A 20,000-nucleotide genomic window follows, 5' to 3' on the forward strand; every position below is an offset into this window, starting at 1 on the left:
AAGGCATGAGTGAAAAAACGAAGACGGCCGTTAACCCCACCACCCACTATCTTCAAAGTTGACAAGGCATAGATATCCGTTCATCCAGCTAGTACTTTCTTGATTGTAATTTACAGTATCATTGTTTGGAGAGATTAAGAACCACGTTGGAAAAGTCAGTCGGTGAAATCTTATCTCATTTGATGATGTTGACTCTTGTATACAAGTATATAGTTCATGTTAATTTTTGGTAAGGTCAGACGTTTTTTTTTATCCATGTAATGGGATAGCTCTTCACGCGATTGTCAAAAGATATGCGCATTCTGTTCTTTCATTCAACAACTAGTAGCATGACGATCGCCACACAGCTTGCACCTTGCGAGGGCAGTTTGCTTTTCTATCCCGTAATTGTTGCTAGGTGTGTTCAAGGGATACATTCCAAGTAGTAATCCGATTCATTGGAAGTAATGCTCAGTTCTGGCAACATCTCAGTTGGCATCATGTACGCATCTGCTTCCGCTGTTTTTTGTCCCGGTTCCGGGAGCGGCGCAGGCAGATTGTAGTACGGCACATTTTCTGATCCATTATTGCTTCCTGAGTATGCTGAGACATCATTATCGCATGTCCTAATGGTCTCTGTCTCGTGCGATTCACCTTCCGCCGTGGAGAGATTTTGCTCTTCTGAATCCCCAACCGAGATTTTCAGTTTCTTCTGAGGGATTTCCGGGAGCTCTTCAGAGATTGATTTAACTGTGTTGTGAGTGTGAAGACATGGTAAATTACTATCTTGGTCAACAGATGGTGTTCTAGCCTCAGGTAAGGCCTTCAGTTCCATAGGAAAGTCACCAAAAGATATCGTACTTATACCACCCGCGGAGGCACGCGTGGTGTTGGTAGTCGATGACTGTCCTAGTCCATGGGGTATTTCTCCTCCAAGAAATGAGCTAGGGGAATTGCCATATGAATGGAGATTAGCAAGGGATATTTTCCTTGGTTGAGGCAGGGGTGGTGGCTGAATATCTCCAGGTGGGTCCAACCGACGTCTCTTCTCAACTGAAGTGACATCCGGTCGTCTAGGCTTGGGACGCACTCTGATCTCGTCATAAGGTGATGGCCATTCTAGAGATTCTACGGAAACTCTTCGGGGCGGTTCCAGCTGAGGATCATCATATTGAGGTTCTGGAAGCGGAGCGGGAGGGCGATTTTCAACTCCCGGTTCAGTAGGCGTCCGCCGTTTTCTTTTGACCTTTAAAACAACACATGTTAGATCTAATTTTATTCAAGACACGTTATTTTAAATCTATTTTTTCAAAGTCTATGAAAATTGTTCAATCTAGTTTCATAGTTCATGGAAAGAGAATATGAAGTAAGAGAGCGCGCGAATCCCCCATATTTGGCCCTATTCCAATATTTGGCTTCTTTAATTGGTTGGGTATGACTTCAGCTGCAGGCAACGATCGCTTTGAATAATGCGAGGAAGTCTGGTAATGAATAGTTTCAGTGGCTATGTTATTTGCTGCCGGGAAAATCCGTTCTCAGGCCGAGAACACATGACCCGGAGCCTAAAACTGCATTATGTTCGTGTCACGGCGTTTTCACAGTTTGAACTTCCCGTGAATGAGACTCCCACAGGAGCCCGATAACCAGTTACAAGAAAGTAACCTGACGTCATAGGGCCATCGAACCGGAACTGCGTTTGTTTTTTGTTTTGTTTTTTTCGAAGAGGTAGTCTAAAAATGGATCGGTCTGTAAAAATGCCTTGACATAGGCCCAGTATGAGAGTTGTAGGCTACGGGTCGATCATGGATACCTGCTCAGGTTTAATCAATTTTTACCGAGGTTAAATTGGTGATCCTCATTTTACCAAGGTTGAATACGCACTCAGAGAAACTTTTTTTGAAGCCTAAATTAAGCCTAGAGAAAAATTAGGGTCAGGTTAGGATTAGTTTGGGTTATTATGCATGGAGATCAATTGACGTATTATACATATAGTTTACGTCATACAAAGTGCGGCGTACGGGGTTTTATTCACGAGTTGTTTGTGTCAAAAACCCGAACGAGCGAGGAACGAGCGAGTGAGGGCTTTTGACACAAACAACGAGTGAATAAAACCCCGTACAAAGCACTTTCTATGTTGTGAACTGTTTATTACACATAAGACGAGAATTTACATTAAAATAGTTTTCTGAACGCAAATTAGAAACAAAAACTCACTAACAATAGAACCAAATGCAAATTTAATTTAATTCAATAACAAAGTATGATTTGCACGAGATGCACGAGTGATTGGCATGGAAACACCTTTACGCTATCGTTGATTGGTTATACTTCCACATGTGAAATAGCTGTACGCCATTCTGATTGGCTGTATAAGCCTTTTTCACATGTGAAAATAAAGCGTATAGATTTGTACAAATGAGCTTTATGGAATAAAATTCTCATGTTATGTGTAATAAAAAAGTGTATGAAACTAAAGAGCTGTGTTGCGTTAAGCATGTTCATCGTTGTAGTGTAGTGCATGGTGAAGACTCACTGAGGACTAAAGATCAGGAGGGTCCGAGTTCGAGTTCCGCTTAGTGCATGGTACGGTTCTTTGATCCCTTACTATGTTGTATTGTTTAGACTGAATGGATAAGTGTATGAATACAGAAACCAATAAGATGTTACGAAACATTCAGAAGATGTGTTGAGATGCATAAGACATAGGTGGTATAGGTGTTTTCAATCCTTTTTTTTTTGAGGGGGGGGGGGGGGGGGTTAATAGCTACTTTAAACTAAGTAGAGCTTATATTCAAACTAGGTAAAATGAAGATCTCCAATTTAACCTACGTAAAAGCGGATTTGACCGACAACAGCTACCACTGGTTGGAAAAGCACTCTGAGAAACTCTAACCGCTTCAGCTGAGGCAAGATGGGGTTGACATGTTTGATATCAGTTATTTCATAGCAACCGAGTAAGGTCTACTCACCAGGATGAAGCCTGCTATTGGGATGATAACCCCAACAGCAATGCAACCAATGGCTAATGCTACAATAGCTTTAGTCGACATTCTTTTGAACCAATTATTTTCTTTTAGATGCTCCTCTTTGTTTTTCTTATTGATATAATCACAGTTTTGCAGTTCTCCAGCTGTTGAAAAATGCAAATCATAAGACATTAGTATTACTTTGAGGGCAGTTGCATTATAAGTAATGGCAGGCCATCGATGAACCCTTTTGCTGACGTTCGCAAAGTTTGAGGTCATCCTCGTCTCCACGGTATCTCATCTCACCATTCTTCGTGGAAGACGATTTGTTTCGAAATCTGTCCTGCCGTCTACACTGGCCCCTCCTCGAAAGCTCTTCCCCTCTTGTGATTAGTACATTATTTTCCAAAATATGTAATTTAGTATGAGGGTATTACTAAAGATCCAGGACTTCTTTTACTGTATCAGTTAATTTTAATCATCTGTTCGGAATGAAACCTTTCCGAACACGTCTTCGAATTCCATGATTTAGCAATGTAACCCATACGTTGTATATAATGTCAACTGTTACACTTGTCACTTGTGTCTTCGGCCAGGCTTGTCATTCTACAGCGTTATTTCTCTTTAACATGTATCGTATAGTTGTTCAAATTAAACTATATCAGAAACACATGCGGAGTAAGATTTCACAAACTGGGGCCGGTTGATTGCTCGAAGCCTGGTTAGCGCTAAACGTTGGTTAAGAGGCATCAGAACCTATAGGTTTCCATGGTATTTAACGCTGCCGGTCAGCGCTAACCATACTTGGAGCATTCCAGGCCTGGCTTAAACGAAATAGAGCGACTTTCGTATGACCTTGACAAAGTGTTCGCTATTTGTTTCACGAACCAATGTTTGGCAAGATTAAAACAAAGCTTCTCCATATTCCCTCCAAGGAAACACCTAATATGGCGTAAACAGTACGATTGCCCAATCACATTACTGCATTTCAAATGACGTCAAAGCGTAACCTTCCAGAAAGTTCCATGGAGAAATGACATTGTTTGTATCCGCGTTCACCAAGCCAATGAAAATTCGCGCTCGTTTGTTTTTGTTCGATGAGCCAATTAAATGCTTTGCATTTTTGTTTACGTTCTGTTTTTCGTTATTTTTCAAGGTCATATAAAGGCGCTCTAAGAGCAAGCTACTGTACCTTCTTTTCCTCTGAAACAAACGTTTGAGCTAGCACAGTAACGCGTCTTTAACGGTACATCATCTTTGTCGTACTGGCACCAGTGACAACTGACAATACCTTCACAGGTCTCTGAGCTAGTTCTTGCGCTACAGTGGGGATCGAAGCACTTTTGTAAGCCTGACTTGCGATTATCGCATTCATTACTGCGATTAGGCGGACCGAAATAAGTTGGAACAAACGCTTGAGGCGCAGGAGGTGGGCAGATTGGAAGGCTGAAAGCATTCAAAACAAGTGCAGGTAAGTTATGACACAGCTGGATAAATGAAACGTTGTATTTTTTGTTATAGTTATGTGCATGAACTCGAACGCTTTAGCTCAAGTGTTACGATTGCAGTACAAAATGTTACCAGTGTTACAACATGAAAATTACTATCATCTTTTTGATTACAAACTCGATTGGATCAAGATCACGATTACGATTCGTATGGCGATCCAAGACACGATCTTTATCTCGACCCCGAACATAATCACAATCGCAATCACAATCACGCTCACACCGGTCACAAATTAATAGTATACTTTGAACAAACCTGCTATTGGGGAACTGACTGAGACAATAATTGAATTGCAGCGGGGAGGTGCAAGGGCACTCACACTTTGGGGACAAATAAGAACATTTGCGATCAGAAGAACAGGAACACGACTCTGCAACACAAAACATCGAGTCCCTGACGGCCACGCCTGCAAAGAAATGTCGACGTATAACATCAGTTTAAGTCATACTAGCCTAGACAATCCGAAAGGTTTCTTTCTATGTGGCACACTACGAGATGCAGTTATTCAATATCAAAAGCTTAGTGGTTTAAACTTCCAAATACAACATAAAGGGTTTGTGTGTTTTTTATTTAGTCGTTTGGGCAGGCTGAATTTTTGGCAGCTTTAAAGCGAATGTGGACTTGCTGCTATACCCACCCCCTCCCCATTTCCCCATGCACTCACAAAAGACAGTCACAACACCTGGGACTCCATCCTCTACTATTCTCGAAAAGCGTGTGGGTTCTACGGCGAATTTATGAACTTGGAAGATATTTGTGATACGGGTGCCTGCGGTTTATAGTCCTTATCCGAAAATATTAATCCCATCTGAGACTTACGTTTATCTGTGTTTATTTGCTCATCAAATATAGTCAAAGTAATTAATTGCTTTGGTTTATAATTACTTCACTCAATGATCATAGGCGCGTTCGATTGACCCCATTCCGGAATAAGAATACGTGGAGTGATGATTGAAACGGTATGTTTGGCGCGTTTCGAAGCTGCAAGGATGATAAAAATATGTTTAAAATAGCATTTTAGCAAATGTTTGACAATTTTAATGTGAATCTCCGCAAAAACGAAGGATTTCCAACTTGTATTCCACGTATTCCTATTCCAGAATACGGTCAACCGAACACACCCTTAAACACGAGTGCATTTGGCTATGATGCATGCGGGAGTTTGAAGAACATAAAAAGGTACAAGAACTGAGTGAGAGTTTCTCGAGAGTCAGTTAAGCATTTTACTCACCCTCCAGATTTTCCGAGTTAATCATAAAAATTACAATTCCTCGATTATGATTGATTTAAAAAACTCATATTTTCCACTAATTCACAGTTCAATAAGACAATTACATCTAAAGTTGTTGTTTAAATCAACCAATAACAATCTTAGTTTCAATCACAATAGAAAGAGTGTACAGACTGGGTTTTTTTTTTTTCTTTCGTTCGTTCGTTCGTTCTTTCTTTCTTTCTTTCTTTCTTTCTTTCTTTTTTTCTTTCTTTCTTTCTTTCTTTCTTTCTTTCTTTCTTTTTTTCTTTCTTTCTTTCTTTCTTTCTTTCTTTCTTTCTGTCTCTCTCTCTCTCTCTCTTTCTTTCTTTCTTTCTTTCTTTCTTTCTTTCTTTCTTTCTCTCTCTCTCTCTCTCTCTCTCTCTCTCTCTCTTTCTTTCTTTCTTTCTTTCTTTCTTTCTTTCTTTCTTTCTCTCTTTCTTTCTCTCTTTCTTTCGGCTTTTTTTCTTTCAGGGCGACATTTAACAATTTACGCCTCCTTCGTCAGTCTTTTAATGCAAATTTTCCCTTTCTTTCATAACTTGGCTCTCCTTCTTTTCTCGGAAATTGTAGTTTTTATGATTAATTGGTAAGAGGACCTCGTGTCGTTTAATTCGGTCTGTAATCATTTGTTATCATTCGCATGATTGCAGACTGAATTGGACTCCACTCAGTCTTATCACCATTGCTAATCATAACCCTTTCTAAGCACAAGGAAGGGTTACGTTTTACAAACATTGGCCGTGTAGCACTTATATTTCAAAAAGACTTAACTGATTAGAGTGTAATGAGAAGTGCTAGTTTTGTACCCCATATGAACCATGTGAGCGTTAGCCCTACAAAAGGAAATGGGCCCACACAAGGACAGAGAAAAACTCTGACCAGGGTGGGAATTAAACCCACGACCTTCGGGTTAGATCACTGCTGCTCTACCGACTGAACTACAAGGTCAGACGGGAGCAGACCGTGGGAACTGTAGATGTTAAAGTCAATGTTCAATTCTCACCCTGGTCAGAGTCACGGTTTTTCTCTGTCCTTGTGTGGGCCCAATTCCATTAGTGGGGCTAACGCTCGCATGGTTCATATGGGGTACAAAACTAGCACTTCTCATTACACTCTAATCAGTTAATTCTGTTGAAATATAAATGCTACACGGCCAACGTTTGTAAAAACGTAACCCTTCCTTGTACTTGTACATGTCCATTGCTCCCGTCTGACCTTGTAGCTCAGTCGGTAGAGCAGCGGTGATATAACCAGAAGGTCGTGGCTTCAATTCCCAACCTGGTCAGAGTTTTTCACTGTCCTTGTGTGGCCCCAATTCCATTAGTAGGGATAACGCTCACATGGTTCATATGGAGTACAAAACTAGCACTTCTCATTACACTCTAATCAGTTAAGTCTTTTTAAGCACAGACTATAATATCTAAAAAATCTTGAAATTAAATTTACAATTTACGAAAGAGGCAGGTCGAATTTGTAATAAATAGCCTCCTCAATGTTCATTTATGATGCACGGTCAATGACGAGAAATTATCATTACATTGATGTTTGCCTTGTTGAAATTTTCAGAAATTTAACGTTAAAGTGATTGACATACCTATGTATGCATTTGTTCCCATGATTTTCGACAGCTGATACTTGCTGCAACTATCACCATTGTTTAGTTCGTCCACAAAACCTCTTGGCAAATCAACTTCATAAAAACTCTGTTCCTGGATTTCTTTCAAATTACGACACTGTCTTTTTCTCAGATATCCTCTGCTTATTAAGTGCTCGGCAATGTTCTTCTCTTTCTCCGTAATATGCACATATTCGACATCTGCTGCTGAAGCTGTCGACAGTAAAAAGTCTTCGTGCATTATCAGGAAGCCAGCGTCATTCATGACAAAACAGAAGTATGTCTTTATATCTTTACATATTGGATACACTTTGGTCAGTAGACTGAAAAATAACCAAAAAGGAAAATTCAGAACGGTGTCATACTATGATACGCGGACGCCTGTCTGGATGGTGCGCCTTGGGGGAAACGCAAGTCTTTTCTTTTCCTTTTTTGTTCATGAGGGATGTTTTGTTCTCCCCCCTCCTTTCCTCTGTGGGGGAGTGCCAGGCACTAGACGCGGACAAGAACAAAAAGCCCTCTTCGTTCTCGCACAGCCGAATTCCTTCGCACCGTGTGTCTCCCTCGCAGACTAGTATAAAGTCAACTTTCTTTCTTTATAAAAAGCTACAATCCTGGAGAAAACATTTTTAAAAAAGTCTAAGCATTTTTGTCGAGGATCTAGGATTGCTTCGGAAGCTTTTAAATGGTGACGCGAGACATTTCAAGGGGCCATACCGGAAAATAATGATTCTACGAACAGGAAGTCGTTCCTGACTATTTGCGTAACGTTAATAATCTGCGTTGTGGAACTTTAATATCACTTAAATTGTGGTCATCACCTGTAAAAATATGTCAGAGGAAAATCGGCGCCCATTACTCCCAACACATCGTCATTTGTGTGATGAGCATAGCTCGGTTCGCCAAGAAAAATCGATCGAGCTGCTGTTATTACCACCCCTGCTCCTTGAGGGCCTGAAGCGTCTAAATATGGTGTTGTAAGCGAAACTAAACCTGTATTAGCCAAAGCGGTGTAATACCTGCGAACAAGAATACATCATGGTGTTAATTTAAGAACCTTCCTTTCATGTCATGGAAAGATTTGGCCTACCGAATCAAACAAAATCAGTAGTCCATCGGACTACCGTGCGAGAGATCCAACCATCACTCAGGGTCTTTAAGTAACTGAGGAGACAGTGCTGCCCTATAAAACGCATGCCCTGTCTCACAAAGCCTTTTTACAAATTCCATAGGACGTGAAAGATCCAACAAACTATTTGAAAAGAGCATAGGAGAAAGTCCCCTGTGTTGTAGACTGGCCTGGATTCACCAGCAAAACATGGCTTGCTTAGCAGTAACGTCTCTAAAAGGACACGTAAGTCCAAAACTGTTATTAGTCAAAGAGGACTTTGTCGAGAGCTGGGCGATGTAGATGTAGAAATATGTAAACTCACAACGAACTATTTATGGCAGACGGGCCATTATTTTCCGCCTGTCATGTTTGTCACTTCATCATCATCATCATCATCATGATCATCATCATTTATTGCAATATTTACAAAAGGTTGAAGCACGGTTCCCACCCGAAAATAGCTAAGCTAATCGAGTATATATATTTTAAGCAAAAGCCTTCTTTGTATTTCAATGTTAGCAGATTGTCACAGAATTGTAGACCGCGAAAAAGGGTTCTATTTTGTGTAATTATCTTTTCATTCTATATTAAAGTGGTATTAAAGGAAGACAGGCCTTTTCCTGGCCTGGCCTCTTCCAAAAATGTCGCGTGTTTAAGATCTCTGTTATCATCATTATCTTCATCACCATTACCGTCATCCATAAACATCATCATCTCCATAATTATTACCACCACATCATCAAAAGTGTAAAATCTTCGTCATCCCAGAGTTCTGACAGCTTTCCAATGATGTCATCAATGAGTTGAGGAAAATGCTTTTACGTTTTGGGAGTAGCTATTTATAAAACAAAAATTGTACATTGTATAGGACTGAATAAAGATGAAACTAATGATTTATTTACCATGGCCTTTGTCTGTGATCGTAGCCTATTTCCGCCGCAGTGCCTGGTAATATCCGGAAAACGCCATTTGAGGTCCCAATGTATCTCCAAACCAAATATTGTGTGAGCTCAGTTTTATCACGTAACCACAAATCTTCAACTTTCCACGTGGCAATCACAGTGTCACGTATTCCCGGTCTCAGTCCTGGATTAGGAACTTTCCCAGTGTCGTCAATCATGTAAGCGTTTAGTCGCTTTACGTCTTCCGGTGTCTCGTCCTTGCCAATGTAGTTATAAGGATCCGTGTAAGCATCAGCTGCAAATTTTACTGTTGTTTCGTCTGCAAAGCAATTATTAATATTGACGTTTCGAGTTTTCATTCAGGGTGTGAGAAGTCAGACCCGTGTTGTGAAACATGCTGGAGCTTCAAAATCTGGCCAAGCCAAAGAAGCATTAGGGGTAACTGTCCCGTCAGGTATCATGCACTGTCAAAAAGTTAACTGAAGCCCTAACGAGCGTTACCAGTCCCTTCTCAACGCGACCTGGCCCGGGTTGCTCGAAGCATGGTTAGCGCTAACCAGCGTTAAATACCATGGAAACCTATAAGTTTTGATACTTCTTAACCAACGGTTAGCGCTAACCAGGCTTCGAGCAACTGGCCCCCGGTTGTTACACGATATACTTACTTTTAGAAGCCAATAATCCAAAATGGGAGCATGATCTTTGTGGCGGATCCAGATCGATTCGGTGATAATTGAACGTATACCCTGGTGAAACGAGAGCATAAGATGGAACACCACAGAATTAGATAAGTTTTAAGTCCAAAGTCAAAGCATTGCCGTTTTGTGTGGCCACAATCCTCTTCGTCAGCCAATGGAACAACGATTTTTAGCTGCACTTGCGCAGTCGTAGAGGTTTTAAACGATAGTGGTTGCAAAAATTGACATAAACAAAAACTGAACGTATTTCGAAAACCGGTCAAAGGTTGTTATTGCAAGTGTTCAGTTGCTGTCCGAAAGAATAGCGGGCTCTGGAGACTAGAATGGTGAGATTGCCAACTTTGAGTCGTGTGTAAAGACCCGAGCAATGGCTTCGACATTTGCTTCAAAATCCGTTCCACTTTGTTGAAAAGCGACGTTGAAAATGTTTGCCCCCTCCCCCTCCCCCCCCCTTTCAACTTTGTTGAAACATTTGGAAACGAAGTTGAATCGATGTTGAATGAGTTTAAAATCCTTTAAACTTTGCATCAACAACCATTCAACATTTCAACATTTCTTTTGTTTCGCGAATGTTGAATGAAGTCGAACCCGTTTACCCCCCCCCCCCCTCCTCTCCCTCCCCCTCTTTCAAAATTGTTGAGTACGAGCGTGCGCACTAATCGGTCTCTCAATAACGTATCCATATCCATATCCGTATCCATAGTAACAACCACGGCTGCAGCCTGGAAGTGATGTTGAATCAATTGTTGAATAATATGTTAAAATCGTTTGCCCACCCAATCAGTCAACATCGTTCAACAAAATCGAACAGATGTCGAAGCCTTAACTGATTAGAGTGTAATGTGAAGTGCTAAGTTTCTACCCCATATGAACCATGTGAGCGTTAGCCCTACTAATGGAAATGGGCTCTCACAAGGACAGAGAAAAACTCTGACCAAGGTGGGAATTGAACCCACGACCTTCGGGTTAGATCTCCGCCGCTCTACCGACTGAGCTACAAGGTCAGACGGGAGCAGGCCGCAGGTTAAATTCCCACTCTGATCTGAGTTTTTCTCTGTCCTTGTGTGGGCCCATTTCCATTAGTAGGGTTAACGCTCACATGGTTCATATGGGGTAGACTTAGCACTTCACATTACACTCTAATCGGTTAAGTCTGTTCAAATATAAGTGCTACACGGCCAATGTTTGCCAAAACGTAATCATTCCTTGTACTTGTAGATGTCGAAGCCGTTTAGTACCCGGGTGTACTTAACGTCAAAAGTTGACGGTGTAAAAAAAAACCAGTTCTTTTACTAAAACTCAATGTTTGCCTCAGTGTTGTCTCACAGTGGATCGATATCAACCGAGCACGACGCCCGATGTGATCCCAGCAGTGACTTTAGGGAGTTTAAGAAACGACGACGGCTACGGCAACGACAACGCCAAAAAGCAGTAATATTATTGGTTAAAAGAGCCAAAAACATCATGCTGCACGTGCGGCACGCATTTTTGAACATTTGTCTCCCGTACTCGTCAAGACCTAAAACCTAAAATAACCTAAAATCACCAAATTTAAGGTTTTGACGACAACGTGGACAAACTACGGTGATTCTTTCAGTCTCACTCTTTACTTCAAATCCGTCCGTACCTATCCAGTTTTAGGACACTTCGTTCATACTTAATAATATAAACAAGATGGAATAATCATGAAATACTTAGAACAGCTCAAACTTAAATTTTGAAGTGACGTTTTTGTCGCCGTAGCCGTCGTGGTTTCTTAAACTCCCTATTGTACAATGACAAACAGAACCTGTGAATGATCGAAATTTGAAAACTTTGAATAGTCAACGAATGGCCCGATGAAGCTACTACCGTTACTGTAGTTCATAGGTTTGATATAACTACTTTCATTAAAAAACAAAGTACCCCAAAACTCAAATATGTTTTGTTCCTAATATAAATCTCTCCATCCAAAGCAAACATATGTCAGCATTGTCAACCAGAATTTCACTTCGTCTGTGCCGTGCAAGCCAGGTAAGCTTGGCAGAACTAGCAGGAATTTGGACCCACGACAGTGATGTGAGAGGCATGGGTCTATTCTCGATTTTACGTCACAAACTGCTTTGCATTCCTGTTGTCAAAGAAATTTTGAGTTGCAAAGCAGTTTGTGACGTAAAATCGAGAATAGACCCATGCCTCTCACGGTCACGGTCGTGGGTCCAAATTACTGGTTGTTTTGATAACTGCGCGCGTCTTGCCCGGCATGTATAAAAACCGAAATTGCGAGGTAAAATGTTTGAATTTAGGTGCACTTTAATGTCATTACCTTTGGGAAACTGGAGAGAGTTCAGCTCATCTTTAGCCTGTGATACTGGGACAACAACCCCAAGTGTAAATTCAGTTCCTTCTAACTGGGTCCAATAGTACGTTGAGTTCACATTTCGTACTGTCACTCCTTCTTGCTCTGAGACCCCTCTTGGTAGAAATCTCTTAGACAAAAGGGTTTTGGATTCTTTTCTACTACTATAAAGGAAGAAATGGATAATTGACAAGGGTTTTTTGCCTAGTTTTAATAGTCCTTATGCGTGATGACGTCTGATCAGCTAATTTCACCACCAAGTCTCGAATTCGAAAGTCAAACTTGTAAATTTTAGCTTGAGCTGAATCCCAAAGAAAGAAACATGATGCGGGTTTAAAACACAAGTCACATTCCACAGGTCAAGACTAGCAGTCTCTGCTCCATTGATGAACAACTAAGCCAAACGTTCCCCTTAAACTTGAAACAACATTTTTGTAGAGTTATTAGGGCTAGGAGACACTTTTGGTGTTGTTTATTTGTCTGTAGCACGGTCACATGTACCCTGACCTGTGGAATGTGAACTTTGTTTTAGACCCACGTGGGAAGAGTATGATGGAAATAACTTTGTGCAAACGAGGCTTGCTGGTGAATTTTTGAGCATATGGCGCCACCTTATACAAGGCCAATTAAAACGCGTTTTGTCATAGATATTTGTGTAATTTAACTTACAGAATGTGCACACAGAACGTCTTGAAATGCTAGCGTGGTTAACCCATGTGTAAATAACTACTTATTGACCAAAGTGACGTCTTTACGAGGAAGTCTCAAACTGAGGTTTGCACGAAATGTACAAGGCTGAGGTTTAAGATTTTGCCGTAGAGACCGAACGATCGAGGTTAATAAGTTGTTTATTACTTGGCTTTTCAGTCGATGACAGCGGAAGTAATCACTTCACATCCTGTGACGCGAACTGTTATTTTGAGAGCGTACTAACGCGTTTTCCGTTAAAACATTGGTTATCGGACAGTTCGATAAGCCAATCACACTCAAAGTTGTAGTTTAACCAACCAATCACAACCTTGATTTCAATCACCACAGAAACAGTGTACAGACTCCTAAATTGATTCTTTCTTTCTTTCTTCCTTCCTTTTTTTCATTCTTTCCTTTTTTCTTTCAGGGCGACATTAAACAATTTACGCCTCCTTTGTCAGTCTTTTAATACACATTTTCCCTTTCTTTCATGAATTGGTTCTTCTTCTTTTGTTGGAAATTGTAATTTTAATGATTAATTGGTAAGAGGACTTAATGTCGTCCAATAAACAAATCGGACTTCCGCTGCGCGGTCATCCGATTTTGTTATCACTTGTATGATTACAGACCGAAGTGAACTCCACTCAGTCCTATTATCACTACCAAAAGGACAGTTTGTAAATGGACACCTTGTGATTGGACAGTTGTTGTACACGTCATCAAGCGCGCGCTAGTTGTGCGTACTTGAATCATTTATCTTTTTCCAGAGCTATTTAAAAAAAATTAGAAACGTTGAGCAGATTAAGCTATAAAAATTTTATCACCGTCATCCCTCGTATTTTGTCATATATACAGTTAATTGATACCGATAGGACTTCGTTTCTTACAATTCAGGGAGTAATCGCGCTCGAAATTTCAAATATTTAAATATGTTGAAATTACTCACCCGTTTACTCCCTGAATTGTACTCCACTCAGTCCTTTTACTATTACAAATTATTGCAATTTTTGGTAATTTTTTTTTTTGCTTTTCATGGTGCAATTTAAGGCCTTTTTGCAGTGGACATTTCTAACCCTAACAGCAACTGCTAATCGTGTCTTTGGAACATTCAAAATTCCTCTCTTGGTAACCAATGGATTGAAAAACCATAATGGCCGGTCTCATTAAACAAAAAGAACAAAAAATCAAAATCATACATGGTAATGGAGTTAAATACGTCATTGAATTCTGGTTCAGGTTCCAACGCTCGTATGTCCAAATAAACCGGGTCTTCATATGCACCGGAGGGAGCTGGTAACAAAGGATGAACGACTGTTCTTCCAAGTCTATTCGTCATAAACGCATAAGCGCCGTGTCCTTGATTTTGAAACAGGGAGATATCTGATGTCAGGTCTTCGATGTTGATATCAGTGCCAGTAACTCCGATAAAGTTACCGTTGTGATAACAGGGAAGAGTAATCGATATCAGAAGTCCTAAAAACAGAGAGAAGGAGGAAAACATTGGCAAAGGAGAAGTGAAAGGCTGATCAAATTTTCATTTTAATTAACGGTATCACATTTTTACTGTATCACATTGCAACCAATTTTTTCGTTCAAATTGTAACTTTTCATTGGAAAAACACCATTACTTGTAACACCGTGACCCTGATGTAGAAATTAAGGCACTGCCTTTCGAAACGTTGTTAAATACGACAGATAATCCTTGATCATTGTTTGATCAGCTTTCACTTCTCGTTTGCTAAAATAGTTACACGCTTATTAGATCCTTTACCAGGATCGATCATCCGATGCTTCTTTTTTGTTATGTTGGTCCTTGCTACTACAATTTAGTTAAAAAATGTTGAACTGGGGTTTAAAGATCACATACAAGATAAAGAATATTCAAATGCTTCGTTTATTTATGTACTTAACATAATATCGTGTTTCTGATTGGTCAATGACGAATGCATAAATAGGTAAAACAGTGCAATACAGAAGTTACTATAGAAACAGTGATGGAATGATTTTTTTTGAGCATATAATAAATAAAAAAATCGTGTGAACTTTGTCGTGCATTTCGTGATTGATCGTTACTAGTGATGTTTTGAAAGTTCTCAAATTGCACTCAACTACGCCTCCTACAGTTTTGAGAACTTTAAGAACACTGATCACTCGTGCACATAAATCACTCGCGTTCACACGATTCCTACACATATAGTTCTGTACCTGTGCCAAAAGCGTCAACGTATGGGACAGAGACCACAGGTTGCTGAAGCTGTTTCACGGATCCAAAGAGGTCAGCGGTATAATATGTGGCCATTTCACTTCTGAGAGTTGATAAATCCTGCACGTGTGTGAACTTTCCAGGCTAAGGACACAACGTGACACAGTCAAAACATACAAAAGTTAATTAAGATTTTTAAAAAGGTCAGAATGCCTTCTTTTTATGTGAAAAAAAAAAACAAAACAAAAAAACCAAAAAATCAAGGTGACACACGCTAACACTAACCGGGAGTGGCCAACACATCACGCATGCGCACAACCATTTTAACCTGTCAATTGACAGCCATGGACAGCAATCTCGACCCCAGGGCTCTTCTCTTTTTCGCATCAGAGCTCTGGGGGAACCCTGATACGAAGTATCTTATCATTGGTTTTCGTAAAGAACAATGAAAAGCTTCTCTGATTGGTGCATTCATGTTAGCACGAGCATTGAGCAGGCACCGTAAGGTTCAAATAGGCAATTTTTGGCTATAAGAACCCTACGGCGCCTGTTTTCCTGCATAGAGTTTCCCAGAGCCTAGGGTTATGCGCAGACATAAAATCCGAGGCTCTGGTGAAGAGAATGCCATGGACAGCGGTTTCGGCCTTTCTGGACCTCATCTGCATGGCGTAGCTAACATACCAGGCGGGTGTTTTAGGCACCGTCTCTTAATGTGATCCACCTTCTCACACGCTTGCCGTGGGAGAACAGTTTTGCTGTTCCCAATCCAGCTTACCACATTTCTTGTATGTTGAGCTACCAGTTAACCTATTGCCGAGTAAAATCGTCTGGCGTTAGACTGCATTGGGCGGTTCAAAGGTTTAAAGAGGTCAAAGGGTTAAAGAGGTGCCCAAAACGTCCGTCTGGTATTATAACTACGCCATGCTGATGAGGCGCAGCAAAAGCTGTGCATGGCTGCCAATTGTTCGAGCGAGATGGTTGTGCGCATGCGTGATGTATTGGCCGTACCGGATTGGAAACTTCTCAGTGTCCTGTAGACGACCTGTTTTCTTGAGTAGTTTACAATTAACGCAGTAAAACCAGCGAAATAGCTTTGGCATACATCAGGCGCATCTTAATCAATCAAGTGACAAACCAAATACATGTAGCTGGTGCTTGATGCGGGTAAATCACAATATCATCAATGTCACTTTTGCTTGGCTTTGGATAAAAATGAGGCGCGGATTCTTAAGCCAATGCAATCACGAAGCACGCTCCATTACAAAGATACCCACATGAAAGGTTTGTAAAAGTTCTAACTATCATGTATTCAAAAATTTACCTTTATGTCCCCAACAGAGGAATCTGATGACACGTTATACCTAGCAGTGTTTTGCTTGGCGATATCTTGAAGAATTTCTCGTGTCCTCTGATCAATGCTACCAAACCCAAAGGTAAGAATTACTACTGAATTATTGAGTTGAAAATTCATGTCTCGGATGGTCTGGAATAAGGGTTTTAGTTTCTCGTCCTCGGAAGGTGCTCCATCCGTTAAAAATAATATAACTCGTTTCTTTTGTTTGCCAGCGTCATCAGTGATGGATGCTTTCAGAAGATTAAACGCTTTTTGGAAAGCTGGTCGGTACTGTGTAGTTCCTAAAGAAACAAGACCACAAAGATTTGTTTACTTGATTATTATCGTGGTTGATTTGTAATAATAATAATAATAATAATAATAATAATGATGATGATGATGATGATGATGATGATGATGATGATGATAATAATAATAATAATAAAGGGTACTGAAGTCTAAGTTGAATGGTGTAAATAACCGCTATTAACTAAAGATCAGTGAATATAATTCGGTATGGAGCAGGTGTAGTCAAATAGACTAAGGATGACCTTAGGAGCTAAGATAGAAAGACTAGGAAGTTGTTAACGATTTAAAGGGCATTTTATCCCCAAGGTGACGGGGATAGACTATACGTGATTAGTATCACCCAACTAGTGGACTAATGCAAATCCTGCAAATCGCCTCATGGCCTATTGACCCGTAGTCCTTGCGGGCTACGGGTCTAATTGTTAAAGAGACGTAAAGGAGGAAGAGGGCTGGTAAGTGTCGAGGATTGTGTAAATATGGAGATTGCTAACCTTAAGAACTATAGACCCATCAAAGTAATGAAAAGTTGATTCAGCATTAGAACATCTTGGGTGATGGAATGGAGAAAAGGGATATCAGCAAAGGTAGCAGTCATATCGTAGCAATAACTTACACGGTAAGTTCTTTGTGGTGACAGAAATTAAAACATCAGGGGAGGTTAAAGCTGGAAATGGCGGCAGAGTAGCGGTTTGAAGATAGAGACTGAAGGTTTCATAGCCATTGAGGACAAACAACATTAATAGGGTTATAGACAAGGCAGCCGTAGACTGATGAAAAATGCAGAATGTGAGGACAAGAAGAAGAAAGAATATCCCATATAATAGTATCTGAATGCCCAAAAGGAAGGAAAAGAAGAAATGGCGAAGTGACAAAGTAGTAGCACACTAGCTGGGAGCAATGTAGAATGTTCAACTTTTCCTCCTCTGAAAAGTGGTATGACCATAAAGTAGAGCAGGTGCTGGAAAGTGAAGAGGTGAAAATTTTATGAGACTGTACACTTCAGACAAATAAGGTAATGGAACATTCTCGACCTGACATCCTAATTCTGTACAAAAGACTGAGAGAATGTGCGTTGGTAGACATTGCATGCCGTTTTGATACGAGGGTGAAAGAAAAAGAACAGGAAAAACTTGAAAAATACAAAGACTGAGAGAATGTGCGTTGGTAGACATTGCATGCTCTTTTGATACGAGGGTGAAAGAAAAAGAACAGGAAATAATTGAAAAACACAATGATCTGATTTCCCTTATCCTTGAATTGTTTTCAATTTTTAACAATTCATAGATTTTGCTAATGCTGCTTGGAAAGTCAAACGTGTAAAAATGATTACGGAAACAAGAGAGTCGTTTGGCTGTGGAATGGCCTTCTGTGTGGCGGAATACAGCAAAAAAAAAAATACGCCGTAAACTGTTCAAGTAGAAAAATACTGCTCTTCTTACCATGGGGACTGAGTCCAGTGACGTAGTCTTTTAAGCATCTGATGTTGGCTGGTATTGCTAGTGCAAGCCGTTGACCGTAACATGTACTTTTCCCGCCATTGGCACCAGGTGTTGATACATCAGAACTGAATGACACAATTCCAACCTTGCAAATAGAAACCATGACACACATCAGTAAAGCATTAGCCACGTTGATTTATTGATTGATTGATTGATTGATCGATTGATTGATTCCTTGTTTGACTAACTGATTGGCTCGCTGACTTACTGACTGGTTGATTGAAAGTAACAGCAATTAAGCAATAGAGGACTTTTTCCGTGTTTACATGGAAAAAAAAAACACGGAAAAAAGTCCGCTGTTACTTTTATAAAATATTTCTCAAAAATAATTCGACAAATAAAGGAAAATGCTGGTCTTTTTACTTCTTGATTAAAACAGCGTTTCTTGATACACGCTCATATTTCCTACCAGCAAAATCAAAACGCTCGTCTGACAACACGTAACCGACCAAATTCGTGTGATGTCACAGCCATGTTTACATGCTCTCATCTAGACACAGCTATTGACCAATAAAAGTACGCGTACTTTCCTAATTATTTTTAAAATTAATGCAATGCTTTTGTGGAATCAAATGTCCCCTCCTTTGAAGTTTGCATGGTTAAATACCTGTAACACCAATACGGGAGCGGAGGGACAGGAGAGAAGGGTAAGCGATGCAAAAGAAAAAGAAGAAGGAGGCTAAATTTATTCCATCAGATATTTAATTTGACAGAAACACCTTTTTTTCAAAGGTCAAATAAAATGAACAGGGAAAACTTATCGATGTAATACTAGATCAAGGGATCGATTGATCGATCGATTGATTTTTGATTGATAATTCATCGTTGATTGACAAATCACCTGATCTTTTGGATTCATTGTGTCCAGCACTGCGTTTGCAGCTTCTTTTGCAATATACATTTTCTGGCCAGTCATAGACGCGCTGGTATCTATAACCAACACCACGTCTTTGGCGTCAGGGGTTGCAGTTTCCACGTAAAAAGGTCTGTATCGAGGATCATATTTTGTACACTCCTCTTTGTCATCGTAGACAGGAAAGTTGGTCATCACGCCTTCTTCAGATCCAAAGTATTGCCATTTGATGAAAGGATAGGTTTTCGATATTAGCTTCATTTCTTTGAAGACATCTTCGTCTAAGAAGACAGGATTTGGTGAAGCAGTTCCAGAAATTTTCAAACACATGTTTTCGAGATCGACTTTGCATCGGAAATGGGCATTGTATTTTAGCTTGGATTTATCAGCTTTGCAGCATTCCTTGGCAGGTTTGGCGTTTTTCGCGCTCTTGTAAGAGGCTTCTACTGCTTCTTTTAACCTCTTTGCCACTTCAAATCTCGATTTGAACTTGTCAGCAAGCTTAATGGATAGTTGAGTTGTTATGTCCTCTCCGTTAAGAGTTTTCTTGTGGTATTGAAGACCGTTAAAATACACCTAACAGAACAAAAACACACAAACAAAACATATTAAATAACTAGACCTGCTTCTACGTAAGGCACCTCCCCATACACATGCAATGGGAGGACGCCATTGCTGTCCACGCCCAACAGGTTAAGGTGAAGTCTGCTACGAGCCTAGAAGGCCCATCTGGCCGGCGCATA

At 40.3% G+C, this 20,000-nt stretch overlaps 1 protein-coding gene across 1 annotated transcript in view; it reads right to left on the reverse strand.

Moving 5' to 3' along the window:
- LOC138056611 (VWFA and cache domain-containing protein 1-like) overlaps positions 1 to 20,000 on the reverse strand; it is a 25,228-nt gene that overhangs the window by 348 nt on the left and 4,880 nt on the right. Inside the window, exons 2-15 of the mRNA XM_068902451.1 lie at positions 19,246 to 19,833; positions 18,345 to 18,489; positions 16,585 to 16,898; positions 15,266 to 15,407; positions 14,257 to 14,533; positions 12,338 to 12,534; positions 10,000 to 10,080; positions 9,335 to 9,653; positions 8,143 to 8,340; positions 7,301 to 7,644; positions 4,710 to 4,860; positions 4,138 to 4,391; positions 2,949 to 3,109; positions 1 to 1,225 (exon numbers count right to left, since the gene is read on the reverse strand). The exon at positions 1 to 1,225 is cut by the window's left edge and continues 348 nt beyond it. Coding sequence (XP_068758552.1) covers positions 404 to 1,225; positions 2,949 to 3,109; positions 4,138 to 4,391; positions 4,710 to 4,860; positions 7,301 to 7,644; positions 8,143 to 8,340; positions 9,335 to 9,653; positions 10,000 to 10,080; positions 12,338 to 12,534; positions 14,257 to 14,533; positions 15,266 to 15,407; positions 16,585 to 16,898; positions 18,345 to 18,489; positions 19,246 to 19,833 — 3,993 coding nt within the window. The 3' untranslated portion in view covers positions 1 to 403. The remainder of the gene's footprint in view (positions 1,226 to 2,948; positions 3,110 to 4,137; positions 4,392 to 4,709; positions 4,861 to 7,300; positions 7,645 to 8,142; positions 8,341 to 9,334; positions 9,654 to 9,999; positions 10,081 to 12,337; positions 12,535 to 14,256; positions 14,534 to 15,265; positions 15,408 to 16,584; positions 16,899 to 18,344; positions 18,490 to 19,245; positions 19,834 to 20,000) is intronic.

The sequence above is a fragment of the Montipora capricornis genome, chromosome 7 (assembly GCF_036669925.1).
Source record: "Montipora capricornis isolate CH-2021 chromosome 7, ASM3666992v2, whole genome shotgun sequence".
NCBI classification, from domain to species: Eukaryota; Metazoa; Cnidaria; class Anthozoa; order Scleractinia; family Acroporidae; genus Montipora; species Montipora capricornis.